General features: G+C 42.1%; 1 protein-coding gene across 1 annotated transcript in view; it reads left to right on the forward strand.

Annotated features, from left to right (window-relative positions):
• ephb4a (eph receptor B4a) overlaps positions 1–14,114 on the forward strand; it is a 40,008-nt gene extending 25,894 nt beyond the window's left edge. Inside the window, exons 4-17 of the mRNA XM_039777803.1 lie at positions 180–570; positions 3,420–3,572; positions 5,314–5,649; positions 5,744–5,868; positions 6,588–6,753; positions 7,059–7,158; positions 8,456–8,520; positions 8,680–8,793; positions 9,167–9,414; positions 9,526–9,741; positions 11,218–11,367; positions 11,777–11,970; positions 12,433–12,591; positions 12,896–14,114. Of these exons, the coding sequence (XP_039633737.1) occupies positions 180–570; positions 3,420–3,572; positions 5,314–5,649; positions 5,744–5,868; positions 6,588–6,753; positions 7,059–7,158; positions 8,456–8,520; positions 8,680–8,793; positions 9,167–9,414; positions 9,526–9,741; positions 11,218–11,367; positions 11,777–11,970; positions 12,433–12,591; positions 12,896–13,004 (2,526 nt within the window). The 3' untranslated portion in view covers positions 13,005–14,114. The remainder of the gene's footprint in view (positions 1–179; positions 571–3,419; positions 3,573–5,313; positions 5,650–5,743; positions 5,869–6,587; positions 6,754–7,058; positions 7,159–8,455; positions 8,521–8,679; positions 8,794–9,166; positions 9,415–9,525; positions 9,742–11,217; positions 11,368–11,776; positions 11,971–12,432; positions 12,592–12,895) is intronic.
• Positions 14,115–15,323: the final 1,209 nt, after the last annotated feature.

The following is a 15,323-nucleotide window of genomic DNA, read 5'->3' on the forward strand; positions in this document are numbered from 1 at the left end:
AAAATCACAGTGGTATGCTTTGGAAAATGTTCAATAATGTAAAGCATATGTGATGTGTATTTAATGGGCTAAAATGGCTAAAACATGCGAAACCACCAGTCTGGTCGTTTTTACGGCTGTATCCTGTGTGTTGGAATCAGGCCATTACACAAGATCTTTTCTCTTTCTTCCTGTCCTAGGTGGACACAGTGGCTGCAGACTTTCTTCTGAGGAAGGGTGGGGAGCGGAAATTCAATGTGAAGACCTTAAGACTCGGCCCTCTATCTAAGAGAGGCTTCTACTTGGCTTTTCAGGCTCAGGGTGCCTGCATGGCCCTGCTGTCAGTCAGGGTGTTCTTCAAAAAGTGCCCCCCCCTGGTCAGTGCTCTTTCCTCTTTCCCCGAGACTGTTCCCCGTACTCTGGTGCAAGAGGCGCAGGGTGTGTGTGTGGAGCACGCGGCCCAGCAAGGGCCCCGACCTCGGCCACCTAAGCTCTTCTGCGGGGAAGATGGCCAGTGGGTGGGCCAGCCAACAACCTCCTGCGCCTGCCTACCAGGATTTGAGTCTGCCGAAGGACACACTAGATGCACAGGTAAGGAGGAGGCAAGGTTAGGCCACATATACAAGCATGTATATAAACTACACTCGCATATGCAGCAGGGCAGGCACACTAAACAAGAAAACAATGGTGAGCTGAGCGTGGGGGGGGGAGAAACGTTGGAGCAGAGAAATGAGAGGCGTAGGAAGTTAACGAGGCAGGGGAACGGCTGTAACTCGGAGTGGACAGAGAGAGGTCGGGTGGCTCAGCACTTACCTCAGAGAGGAAGAGCAGGGTCAAAGGTGTACTGCTGCGACAACTCATGGTTCAGCTAAGTTAGAAGGAGCACAGGGGGACAGGAGAAGTGAGGGGAGTGAGAGCGGGGGGAGGGCGCTCGGGGTAAAGATCATATCACTTTGAGAACATCAAAGCAAAGCAGACAAAAAAACAGAAGGAAAGAAGCAGGAGGATTCTCTCTGGAGCTGTGCAGCAGCTCTGTCTAATGAGTCCAATTAACAAGCCTTGTGCATGAACCTCCCCCACCCCCACCTCCACACGTGCGCACACACACACACACACACACACACACACATATACACACACACACACTCACTCTCACACATACTGCATCACATCAACACATATAAATGTTGAGCACTAAAAAACAACAGAAACACAAGAAGAAATGCTACATTTTCTCAAGAAAATGTGCGGTTGCACCAGTGCATGTTTAAAGGATTTTGGTTTGATCTCTGTGGGAGGGTATAATGATTTTTTTAATAACAAAAAAATAATTTCTGACATTTTGCTTCTGGTGAAGTGGGGTTGGCATTTCCCAGCGTTCTGTCACTGAAGAGTGCCGTGAGGAAGAAACAATCATCAGACCATAAAGGGAAATTGCCTTTTATAGCAAGATTGAACAGTTCATTTGCTTCATAGGCCGGTCACTTCAGAAAATGCAATTGACGTTTAAAATGAAATTACTTTAGCTGTAATGCCATTATCTCCCATAGACGATACATACTTTTTCTGGGTCAAACACAGCCCTTTGACGTAAAACTTATGAATGTTGTTGAGTTGATTAAGTATTATAGAGGATCTTGATTAGAATATTTAAACACGTCTTTGAAGTAAAGCTTGAGCAGACTATAAATACTGCTACATGGGAGGGGTGTATTTCCCCATGTGCCAGTATACTGAAGCTGTACCCATGTTATATAATACAAAAGGGTACAAGATGACGACCTGTATATTCCCAAATAGATTTGAAGTTACCTCAAAATGTTAGCAGCTGTCAACAAACTCAAGAAATATAAATTTTTTTTAGATTAATTTTTTATATTTTTTAACATACAAGAAATATTAATATTAATCTTCATATTTGAAACAAAAGTAAAAAGTATTTTGATATCAGTATTTATTCCAGATAGTGTTTAGTAATAATCACTCGAATTAGCATGGACTGTGCTAAACATTCTGAAGTCCTTAAAAACACTGTTAAGTAAACACTAGTAACAGGCTGTTGCTGTAAATCAGAAAGTGTTATTTGTGTTTATCATGTGATAAATAAATAAGACCCTAAAAGCACCCAGGTTAGTTTCATAATCCTGTCTTGTGATGGTCACTTGCATTTGACCTATAAAGTATATATTTGAACAACCTTCAACAGGTGAGACATGCATCAGCACTCAGAACACAGTGCTGGAGCTGCATTTCAACCGCCACACTGAGCACATATTGCAAACACTGCCGGTTTTGGTGACTGTATGTGCCATTGCAAGGTGACCGGTCATTACGAATTCACCTGTGGGAGAAGTGTCAGTATGTTGAATCTGGTGTGTATCATTTGTGAAGCTGAGAGGAGAAAGGGTTCAGACTAGGGCTTATATATATATATATATATATATATATATATATATATATATATATATATATATATATATATATTTTTTTTTTATTTGATTGATAGATTAGTCAAGAAAATGTTATCTAGTGATACATTTGTGGTAAGAGAAAGGCCAAACCCAGAGAACGTTTGGCATCTTTGAATCAATTGATCAACTAATGCTTTCAGCACTAGTTCTGACTCATTTCACTGGTCCTTTACACTCTAAATACCATAATAATAGTTTTTTGGTTGTAGTGACGAGATTACAGAGAGAGTACAATATTTGGATCAATAAGCAAAGGCAGTTCTTTGTAAGGACAGCCACTTGTTTAGTCTTGTTATTCAGATATGGTCAGGTAGGGCTGCTCGATTATGGGAAAAATCATAATTACGATTATTTTGGTCAATATTGAAATCCCTATTATTTAACACGTTTACTCATCGACTTTTGGAAAGATGTTGCAATTATTGAACTTAAAAAACAGTGAAACGGTTAAACAAATCAACAGTGAAAACACCTTGAACTGTGATATTCCCCTTAATACCTTTACAGTTTGAACTTAGTTTTTCATTCAGAACACAAACCAAAACAAGTTTACTTGCAAAAACGTGATGTGCAAAATAATAGTTTTTTTCCTCGATTACATTGTTTTTGTGATCGTTAGGAGCCGAAATCGTAATCACAAGTCAAATTTGATTAACAGCCCTATGTTCAGATAAAGGCAATGATAAGCATCAGGTGAATGTCAGACATGTTTATACACTAAATAGACTATTACCATCAGCTTCATCACTGTGATTGTCCTCAGTTTATGGCCCTCATTAAGTGGTTCTGTCTGTCATTCTACAACCATCTGGCACCTAAGTACCCTGAAATAAAACAGCACCCCGGTCTGTCTGGGACACAGTGAATGTGAAGATTTGGTGCAATGTTGTGTAGTATTCACAGGTCATGTCCAGAATCAAATCTCATGATAATTTCCCTTCATTTGTTCTCACCTACTGTCCTCCCCAGGCTGTCCTGTGGGTCAGTTCAAGTCGACCTCAGAGGGACAGTGCACAGGCTGTCCAGGATTCAGCCACGCCGCCATGGGAGGGGCGACGGTGTGTGCGTGTCGCTCCGGATACTTGCGTGCAGAGTCTGAATCTCCCAACATGCCGTGCACTAGTAAGTATGCAGAAATACGTACTTATGCACGATACCACATGCAAATGCGGAGGTGCTAAGAAACACAAGCATCCACTTGTTTGTTTTCACTCTCTACTTTCCCCTGCTCTTCTTCACTTTGTTTTTTCCGTCTCTGGTGCTATTTCTTTTTTCCCCTGGTGTCATTTAGCCAAAGTTCTCTAATCTTCTTTGTGTCCTTTGTCCCAATGCTGGGTATTGAGATGCATGTCTTTTGTGGCAGGTTGTTGGGGGTAGGGCTTCCACTCCAAAGTGGAGTAGGCATTGATGGTCTCAAGTGACACATCCAAGCGGATTCAGGAATTTCAATTCAGCCGCATGTTGGATGTGTGAATGGGAGGGACTTTTTAATGAGGTGCACTCTTTAGGAATGGCCATGAAGAGGATGTGAAACAAAGTGAAACACGGGCAGGATTTTAAAAGGTTCCTGCTCTCTGCAGGTGTGATATCAGTGCCAACTAGACTTCACATCCAATTTTATTATTACTGATAACTTTAATTACAAAGACTTTATCTTAATTATGAATCACTTAATTAGGCCATTCCTATTATAATTTTATTGTACTGGTTTGTCTGTGCAATTCTGCATATCATTTATATTTTCAATTTGTATGCAAAATTGCAAACCAGCCGTGCCATCTGTAAACCATGCGGACATTTCCCCCAGAAAATAAGTGTTTTACATTACTGTGACAGCCTTGGTGATTTTATTAAAGTGGATTTTGATTGTTAAGTCATAAAATGTATCACCTAAAAAAAAAAATCCCCACTCCCAAATGCTGAATTCAGAATTCATTGGCACCCAGATTGTCTATGGTGCTGTGACCACTTTGGTTTCCACTATTAGCACTTAAGTTAGCTGCAGGCTCAGTGACAAAGCCTCCTTGGCAGGAACAGAAACTCATTCACAGTGGCTGAGTGGTATTGCTGTTTAGTTATGCTTGGCTTGAGGCAATAGCTATCTTCTTACAATTTTCAGACGGTGATCATTATCATCCAGTTTTAGACAAACGTAATTGCACCAGTTAAATTCCGCCACACATATGCTCCTGCTGTGAAGCAAAGCCACTGCAGGAGCATTGTTCTGCTTCGTGACTACATGTGCAGACTGAATAAAATGTCTTCAGCACATACGGAAAAACGTAAACAAATGGTCTGTGTGGGTCGTGGAAAGGTAAAGCAGCAGTAAAATGACACAGAAGAGATTATAACTTGATTTGATGGAGACATTTATGATTGCATCAGGGCTAAGCAATGCCTATATATTAAAATGTGATGACATTTTTGACCGAATAATGTGACCATATTTTGTGGATGACTACTGGTGCTTTCTGAGGGTATTTAGAAAAGACCAGCTTCAGAATAGGAAGAGAGAACATTTAAAGTAATAGTTTGCCATTTTCAGATTTGCATATTTGATTTCTTCAGAATTCTTTAGAGATCAATACCACTGTCCACAGTCTGTATGGTAAATATGAAGCTACAGCCAGCAGACACTTAGCTTAGCATACATACTGGGAACAGGGAAAGGTCAAAAACAACAAAATAAATCTACCTACTGATGAACATGTTATGTCTCATTTTTTCAATCCGTACAGAAACTATTTTTGTAATGTGTCGGACTAGTACCAGAGCTTGAGGGACAATTATTCTGCTGATTTCCAGTATTTCCAGTATCAGGAATGCCAAATCAGTTTAATAAAAAATGTTTTTGACACTGTAGGACCTCCCTCGGCTCCGCGCAGCATCGTCACCCAGATCAACGACACCACGCTCAGTCTGGAGTGGAACGAGCCCTTGGACAACGGCGGCAGAACAGACCTGAGCTACTCCGTCACATGCTCTGTGTGCAGGTCACCGAAGGGGCCGTGCCTCTCCTGCGGAGACAGCGTCAGCTACCGGCCCGCGCAGCACGGCCTGCTGGGTCGTAGGGTGGAGGTGTGGGGCCTGCTGCCTCACACCACATACACGTTCACAATCCAGACGCTCAACGGGGTGTCTCAGGTCAGCGGAAAGGACCCTGGCAGTGAAAGCGTCAACATCACCACAAGCCATGACGGTAAGAGAGGTAGAGGGGAAGAGGGGAAGAGGTAGAAAGGTTGAAATTGTCTGAATTTCATGTGTTATTTATAATCCTTCTGCCATCCGTGCAGTGCCATCTCTGGTTTCTGTGATTCAGAAGAGTGACTCCACAGAGAGCAGTCTGACTCTGCACTGGCCAGTCCCGGCTCAGCCACACTACACCATCCTGCAGTATCAGCTACGCTACTGTGAGAAGGTGAGAGCCCCCTGACAACATCTCTCAACTGTCTGGCTTAAAGTTCACATACTATTCAGGTTTCATGATTTTATTTTGTTGTATACTATGGCTCAGGATTAGAAATTTCGCAAGGAAATGTAAACTGTAAACAGTGGCTAAGGTCAAATGAACTGAAACCCAAATTGCCTGTATATTGTCTAGCCAAACAATGCCTCAGATATTTGACAGTCTAAATTATATATTGCAGTATGTCAGCTTAAGACATAAGGCTTTGTTTTAGTGTTGCATGTGACAGCTGTTGAGGCAGTATGCAGTACACATGGGTGTGTTTTTGACATTTCTATGTTTAGGTTTGTGCTTTTGCTTTGACCAAAACACACAGGGAATGACCTGACTCAGAACCACCATCATACAGCTGAGACACAAGACACTTCTGTGTGAACAATATAAATCTAAAAAACATATGTAACCCTACAAAACATATTAGTTAGCATGCTTCTGATTTAAGATTGTGTAATGGTGTTTTAATGCTCTGTAATTGGATTGAGTCAATTTGACTAAACTTCATGTTCAACACCATCAACGTCAAATTGAATTCCTGTAGATGACCCTTTAGTGGCTTTCTAGCAGTCTTTCTGGGTTTTTTTCCACAGTGATCTGTGATTTTTTTTTTTTTTCTCACTTATTCCTGTTTTGCACTCACTTCCAGTCCAGCTAACTCTGTTTTCATACGGTAGGAGCGACGTAGTGAAGATCAGTGTCACTACACAGAGAGTAACAGAAACCAGGCCGTGCTGACGGACCTCCGCAGGGCCACTCAGTACGAGGTGCAGGTTCGGGCGCGCACCATGGCCGGTTATGGCAGCTTCAGTCGTGCAGCCGTGTTCCGCACGCTGCCTGATGGTAAGTTTGCACTTGAAGAAGGAGTTTCACACACATTGCTCTTCTTTTTTTTTTTCACAGATTTTTTTTCATTTCCACCGGGAAGGTTTTTCAGATTCTTTTCACTCCCTGCACAATTTCTTGTTGAATGAATGTCTTGCCTGCGTCCTTGTATTGAGTTGGTGTCCTTGTATTGAGCCTCTTTAATATTTAAAATTCCTGTCACGTTCTTTTTTTCCTTCTCATACTTTTCTGTACTACCAATGTAAACCTCCTGTCATGATGACATTACTCTAACTCTCTTGTCTTTCCGTCTCCTCTCTCAGGTCATGACTCCGCCGCTCAGTTCTTAGTACCTGGAATCCTTATCGCTGTTGGGATGCTGCTGCTTGTCACTTTCGTCTTAGTGGCCGCCTACTGCATACGGTGAGAACAGGGGAAAGGGAAAGAGGCAGAGAAAAAGACAGATTTGGAAGGGAAAGAAGCTGACAGAATAACAGGAAACGGTAAAATGGGGGGAAATCAAAAACCAATAACAACGTGACCCCAATTTTACAGTTTTGCACCACTTTGTTCTTTTGTTTATAGAAATCATATCTTATCAACAGTGAATTTGCACTCTGTTACCCATACCTCTTTTTTCTGTGTGAGGCAGTTCATACACAAAGCAATGCCCATGTAGTCTTTTGCTTACACAGCTAAAAGTTATCCTGCTCATTAGGACATTTTCCTTAGGCTTCATTGTTTGAGTAAATAGTGTTGGATGCTGTGTGTGTGTGTGTGTGTGTGTGTGTGTGTGTGTGTGTGTGTGTGTGTGTGTGTGTGTGTGTGTGTGTGTGTGTGTGTGTGTGTGTGTGTGTGTGTGTGTGTGTGTGTGTGTGTGTGTGTGTGTGTGTGTGTGTGTGTGTGTGTGTGAGATGACGATAGAGGTAGAGGGCAGGAGACAGGATGCAGGCGTCCCAACCCTGTTTCCACAGGACAGGAGAACAATAGCTGTGACCTTGTGACACACACACACAAACCAGTGGCTGAGACCCAGATCTGCCACTAACCGAGGGTGGTGCATTATTGCTATTTTAGGCGTATGAGGTGGGAGCTGGAGAGAAATAGAGGAAGGCAGGGATCCAGTAGCTACAGGGTTGTTAAAGTCTTGCAGGGATGAGTTTGCGCCAACAGAATTATAATGGAGCTGCTTGTGTCGAAGAGCAGAACCATAGGGGTTGGCTCAGGTACTCACCGTTACCACAAGCCATCGGGTGTTGTGCGTTTGAGATCACTGAAGATTGTCCAAGGCCAGCAAAAGCCTTTCCTCAACCAAGCAGATGAAGGTGTTTTTGAAACCGAGAGCTGTATCTCTGTTGGCTGGAGGGTATTGGTCTATAGCTGTACTGACCTTTGACCTCTCCAAGATAGCTGAATATTCAAGGGGATCAATAAATTATCACATTTTGCTATGCTTGCTTGCACCATAGATTTTTTTGAAACATTAAATAAAAATAATCATACAATTTATGAATTCTTTTTTTGACCATTAGTCACATAGGCATCTTATTACTGTCATTGCATGAACAGTCAGTTTGTAAGACCAGTGATTTGCATAACATTGGGCTGATAAAGCATTAGGAATGCTTGCCAAAAAATAAAGTCTGACATCTATTCTGCAGATAGCTGCACTGCCAATCCTAATCTTTTTTTATTCATCCCGATCTCTTGCTACCTGCAGCAGACACAGCCGAGTGAAGGATCCAGAGCTGAGCGACAAAAACAGCCAGTACCTTGTTGGCCAAGGTAACAAATCACGGACGTGCACACTCAACCTCAGCTGTGATTTACAACTCGTTCACGTCAAGAAAATCATTTTTAATGTGACCCGGCTTATTGCTGCTCATAGCACTCAAACATTTCTTCTTTTCCTTTCCCACGACTCTGTTTGTCTTTCTCTCGCAGGGGTCAAGGTCTATATCGACCCCTTCACCTATGAGGACCCTAATGAGGCCGTGCGAGAATTTGCCAAGGAAATTGATGTTTCCTTTGTCAAGATCGAGGAGGTTATCGGTGCTGGTAAGCCCCACCCGTATGCTTTCTGCATTATTCACAAATGTGTAAACTTTGTACTGGTCAGCTCTTTTTTGTTTGTTTTTTAGCCTTACAGATTGTCCTCTCTCAAAATAACAATATTAGGGATATATATAATTAAGTAAGTTAAATTGATTCTGTGACATTTAAAACCATTGTCTGTATTCTTCTTTATCAGACAAAATTCAATATTGCAGCGTGAATAAAGCAATTAACCCAGCCCTTATTCAAACAAAAGGGCTACACTAGCTGCGGGCAAGCTTTAGGTTTGCCGAAGACAATTGTCATCCTCCTAATGTGGTAAACACCCGTTAAAGAAAACAGCCCTAATGTGTGCTTATGTGTCTGTGTGCTGCAGGAGAGTTCGGGGAGGTGTGTCGAGGGCGGCTGAAGATCCCAGGGAAAAAAGAAAACTACGTAGCAATTAAGACGCTAAAAGGAGGCTACACTGACAAGCAGAGACGGGACTTCCTTTCTGAAGCGTCCATCATGGGTCAGTTCCAGCACCCCAACATCATCCACCTGGAGGGGATCATCACAGCCAGCTGTCCAGTCATGATCCTCACAGAGTTTATGGAGAACGGAGCTCTGGACTCTTTTCTACGGGTGAGTGTGAAACAGAGAACACACACTGAGAGACACAGGCACTTCACTCGCACACTGAAACACACCGCCACTTCAATCGTTCTCCGTCTGAACTGTTTCTCTCCTCCGTAGCTGAACGACAGCCAGTTCACTCCCATCCAGCTGGTGGGTATGCTGCGCGGCATCGCCTCCGGCATGAAGTACCTGGCAGAGATGAGCTACGTCCACCGAGACCTGGCTGCTCGCAACATCCTGATCAACAGCAACCTTGTGTGCAAGGTGTCCGACTTCGGCTTGTCACGCTTCCTGCAGGAGAACTCCTCTGATCCGACCTACACCAGCTCTTTGGTAAGATAACCGTCCTCCTTCAGATGATGCCTAAAAAACACTTTCATTAAATTTGTCTGCAGTATATCTGCCTGTCAGATGGCATTTATACATTTCTGTATCAAATCATATTCACAATATTAAAGTGCTCAGATCATGCTTTTTGGGTTTTTTTCCCTTTCCTTTATTGTGTTATAGTATATCTTTTTTGTGCACGTTAATACAGTCCTTCCAGAAAAATGCTGAGTTTTTTTGTGATTGTTGCGGGCAAAAATCCTTGATTATGCGGCATGTTTTCTTAAAAAATGCGAAGGAATATGTGGGATATTTATGCAATTTTATGCGATGAAACTGCGGGAACTTGCAAAAACTGCGGATTGATGAAAAAAAGAAAAAAAGGTGATTCCCCCAACACCCTGCTTTTCAATGATGTTCATGTCACGTAATTACATCACTTCATAACATTCCCATGGCAACAGGGGAAAATGGCTTCTCTTGTGTGAAGTAAACGCAACATTTTTCAACTTTCTGCTGAGATACATGTAACTTTTTTTGCAACGAAATTGCGGGGATTATGAAATCATGCAAGCCCTGCATATTTTGCGTGGAAATCGGCAATTTATGCGGCGAAAGTGCGGCGTATTTGAAAAAATTTTGACTTTGGCTGATTATGCATTGAATTATGTGATCGCGTAATCACGTTTTTCTGGAGGGACTGGTTATAGGTTTACAAAGTGAAAAAGCCCAAAGTCCACCACAAAGGGAGTTACCGTCTCCCACAGAAAACACTGTTCACAAACTGCTCCAAACTGCTCTGTTGTAGCCCAGCCTTTACTTCCGTGACAAACACGTGTCACTTTGCTTCACCTTGTAACACACGTTATAATGCCGGCCTAGCTGCTAGTGTGGCACGTCCTCAAAGCAAGCTAGTTAGAGTGGAGGCCCGAAGAGTTCAGATCGTTGTATCGCCATGTCCAGGAGATCCGCCCTACTCTGCTTCTGACTGGCTAGTAGTCCTTACCTAGGTACTGCGCATGTGCGACGCCTAACAAAGATGGAATAGAAGTGTGATGCCTCACTCTGTAGCTAAAACGGAGAGCTCAACACACATATGGTAAAAAGAGGAGCTGCAACAATGTGTAGTACGACAAAAATATTTATGTTTTTTTGAAAATTGAACCATGTAAACTTATTCTGGTACAACCTGTAAATACAATTATGAACCTTTTAAATGAGCACAATATGAGGTCTTTAATTCATAAAAATCGCTTTCTTTCTGCAGTCCTCCAAAAGTCAATCAGTTCGAGGCTTCAGCAGGTGAATGTGTGATTGGGATACTGATTTGACAAATTACTTAAGGCTTTATTTTTGTCTTTTTCAATATGGTTTTAAAGTTCATTATTTTGTCTCTATTATTTTACAACCTTTTAATTTTCCTTGTCAGTGAACATGTTGTTTTGAAGTTTTGCCATGCTGACTGTTTTCTTTTCTGTGCAGGGTGGTAAGATCCCAATCCGCTGGACAGCGCCGGAGGCGATCGCCTTCAGAAAGTTTACCTCAGCCTCAGATGTGTGGAGCTATGGCATTGTCATGTGGGAGGTCATGTCTTTTGGAGAGAGACCGTACTGGGACATGAGCAACCAGGATGTACGTTTTTTATTTTTAAAGAGGACTTTTTTTTTCTTTTCTTTTTTGCTTTTATTGCCTTTATTGATAGGACAGGTTAAGTAAGGAAAGTAGGAGAGAGAGGGGGTCGGAACCAAACCAACAGCCGCTGCAACAAGGACTGAGCCTCTGTACATAAGTTTAAGCAAACAGCCATGTTGGGCCATACCTGACAATGGTTTTGAAGGTTTTGTTAGGCACAGCACGAAGCCGAGCTTTTACAAAACAGAATTTAACATTTGAATTCTAAAAAAAAAAAGAATGGTTATAGATAATCAATGAAGTGCTTGAATCGTATTTTAACCATGAGATTGCCCAGCAACACTGTCGTACAGGGCACATTGAAGTCAAAGCATTGGTTTGAAAAGTTGATCATTTTTCTTCCTTTCAGGTAATCAATGCCATAGAGCAGGACTACCGGCTGCCACCGCCCCCTGACTGCCCCACCCATCTGCACCAGCTGATGCTGGACTGCTGGCAGAAGGACCGCTCGGCGCGCCCTCGTTTCGCGGACATTGTCAGTGCTCTGGACAAGCTGATCCGCAACCCTGCATCGCTGAAAATAGTGGCTCAAGAAGGCGCAGGGTAAGTGTGGATGTGTTTGGGTGATTGACAGAAAACCTGCCTGATGAGGTCACAATGGCAGCAAATATACAGCTTGAGAATGAACAGACAAAAGGAAGCATGTCAGTCACTTCTTGATGTCCCTTTCTTTCGTGTCCATTTAGAGTTCTAACAGTCACAGGGCAGACATTAGCCTCCTACTGCCCAATCTTATGTACCACCTTAATGTCCTGCTGTGACCTGTCAGCCACTTGCTGGGCCCATTTCCCTTCCTCCACATTCTGCCTGTCAGCTGGTCACATACAGCAGAGGACACTCCACCCCTGACAAATCCCATTGTTTGTCCCTGTCAGTCACTCAGCCTCAGATTATACCTTTGCTTGTCGACTGGAATGTTGCTGCAGGATATATATAAGCTCTTCACTGCTGTTTTGAAGACAGTGTGTGTAAGTTCTTCTATTGTTTCTCTACTCTGTCCCACAGGCCGTCTTACCCCCTGCTGGACCAGCGTGCACCTTTAGCCCTCTCACCGTGTGCTTCAGTCGGAGAATGGCTGAGGGCAATCAAGATGGAGCGCTACGAAGACAGCTTCCTGCAGGCCGGCTTCAACTCAGTGGACCAGCTGGCCCAGATCACCACACAGTCAGTTCCTATCTCCAGTTTTCTTATCTAAACTGATAATTATCTCTGGAGGAACATTTTCACTTTTCAATGCACTCTTCAAGGTCGGGAAGCTAGCCGCATAGCTTTTAGTAGTGACCATTGCAAACAGGCTAAATTACTTCTTTAAAAAGTTACATTTACATTTTCCTGAAGTGCAATTTTAAGCCCAGAGAGAGAAAAAATGTGATGACTGAAATATTATTTTAATGTCCATCAAATCTATATCTTTAATTTTGTTCCTGTTCTTCCTGTCTAATTAGTGATTGTTCTTGTCTGTGTTCAGGGATCTACTGCACATGGGAGTGACTTTGGCCGGGCACCAGAGGAAAATCCTTTCCAGCATCCAGACAATGACTTTTCGGAGCAAGAGCACTGCAACTGTGAGCTTCTAGCTCACCTGTCTCCTAACCTGGACGTGCAGCCATGTACTGGAGTACTGTGGATCCTCTCCTGTGACCCACTTTGAACACGGACTCCAAGGGAGCTTGGCAGAATTAACTATGACCAGAATCTTTTTGACTAAACATGACATTCCCATCCGGATGAGAAAGTCGTTTAGAGACGGGCGAGTCCCTTTCGTTCAAAGGGACCAGGAGATGAAGTTGACTAATTTTTACAGTTTGTGGTGTTTTTTTGTGGACCTGAAGTCAGGACCCAATACATGTGCTAAACCAAGAGGAGAGACCGATCAGAGTTTACAAAGTTTCTGTAGTATCATGTCATTTTGGAAACAGACAGTCGACTGTTTTGTTGTCGAGTAAAAAGTCACTTCACCAAAGGAGACAAAAAGAAATGCCAGTGCCAATCCAAGGATTTCAGTTTTCATATCCGTGTGTAATTATGAATGAGAACTGCTTTCACCCTGGGTGTCTTGCATCAAATCCATCTGGATTACATTACTACGTAGACATTTTTCACATCAAGACCGAACATTTTAACAGTTGGATTTCACTTCTTTGTTTCCATTTGATTTCAACATTACCTCCTCTTCTCTCAGGTGTGATGTGTAATGCAAACTTTGGAGAGCACTGTACTCCTAGTCCTAATCAGACTTCTCTCATCTTCTTCGGTCTCTCCCCTAATCGGCTCCACGGAGCGTGAGGGGAAGAGAGACATATCAGCACTTTTGTCATTTCAGAGTGAATTGTAGTCTTCAGTAACTCCATGTGTTTCTCTCGGAGTGTGGTTGGTTATTTCTACTGCCTGTGTTTCTGCTGGCAGCTCAGTTTTATTATACTTAGACTGAACAAGGACCAAGTGGACTCAGAGACCAGAGATCACTGTACAGTCGGTTTTCTTTGTTGTACCGAGGAAGCTATCTGGCCTCCAACTTGTTTTTCTTGATATAACGGATGCATTTTTAATTCTCTTATTCTGTATTCTCCATCTTCCAGTGCCATTCAGTTGTCTTTGTGGACTTAAATGCCAATTTTATGAAGCAGAAATCTCATGAGTGATTCTTCTTGTCTCATTAAAATGTACCTCAAAGGGTTACTTTGACATTTTGAAGTTCAGTGTATTGTTTTCCTTCATGCTGGTCGTGTAGACGGGAACATTGTTTCTGCTTTTGCCTCAGAGCTACACAAAATTACCCTCTTGAGATTCTTAACATTTAGCATTGAAAAAATATACAGCTACCAGATAAGCTAACATGCTAGCTAGCAGTCAGCAGTATCCATTGGTTTCAGGGTGGAATGTTAACACTGTTGAGCTGCTGCTTGATTAGCACAGCAGCTCATTCACATTTTAAGTTCAGTGTATTTTTTTCGTTCATCAGATGCTGGTTGTGTGGCTTTTGGCACAAAGCTACAAAAACATTGTTTAACAGTTAAAGAAAACAATACATAGCTACCAGCTAACATGCTAGCTTGTAGCTAGTTGTATCCATTGGTTTCAAGGTGAAATGCTAATAATATTGTTGAGCTGCTGTTTGATTAGCTGAGTAGCGGCCCATAATAACATTATTACAAGTGCTTGTTGAAGAAGAATAACAGACCGGAGTTCAAAATGTCACAGTATTACTCAAAGACTTTGCATCTCTCGAAGGATAACACCAGTGGTTTTGACATTTAGGTCGTGCACAATTTGATTTAGAAAAAAGTTTAAACAGCCACTAAAACATACCCCATCAACGATGTTGAATACCAAATGCTTTTTCTAAATGTTTTTAACCTTGCCATAGGTGTTGTTTTTTTCAGTTGGCATTTTGGTTTTCCTTTTTAACATGGCATTTCTATCATAATGTGATACTTATCTGTGGTTTTTAAAAGGTGCAAAGTGCAATTTACACACATTCAAATTCCAGTCTGGTTGATTCACACCAAACATTAGGTGGTGATAATGGCCACACAATGTTTGTGTTGTCACTTAAAAAAAGTGTGGTCCAAACGTTTATACCATAAAATGTATCCATTCTCTTATCTAACGTAAATTCATGTTAGGCCTTCATTAAAAACACTGGTATTGTCATGCAAGAGTCTGAGAGATTCCTTTGAGGATTATGGGAAATGTGGTCTTCACATTGAAGATCTCAATAAATTTAACTTTGAAATAATGAATAGATAAAGTATGTTTTGATTACTGTCCTGTGTCTAGGCTAATCTGTATTCAGTATTCATAATAATAAAGCTACACACCAGTGTTTACCATCAATGACATTGATAATTTTTCTGCTTATTAACATGTAGAATGGCCTCTGTAGATAATTATCG

Source organism: Perca fluviatilis, chromosome 16, assembly GCF_010015445.1.
Source record: "Perca fluviatilis chromosome 16, GENO_Pfluv_1.0, whole genome shotgun sequence".
In the NCBI taxonomy this organism is placed as follows: Eukaryota; Metazoa; Chordata; class Actinopteri; order Perciformes; family Percidae; genus Perca; species Perca fluviatilis.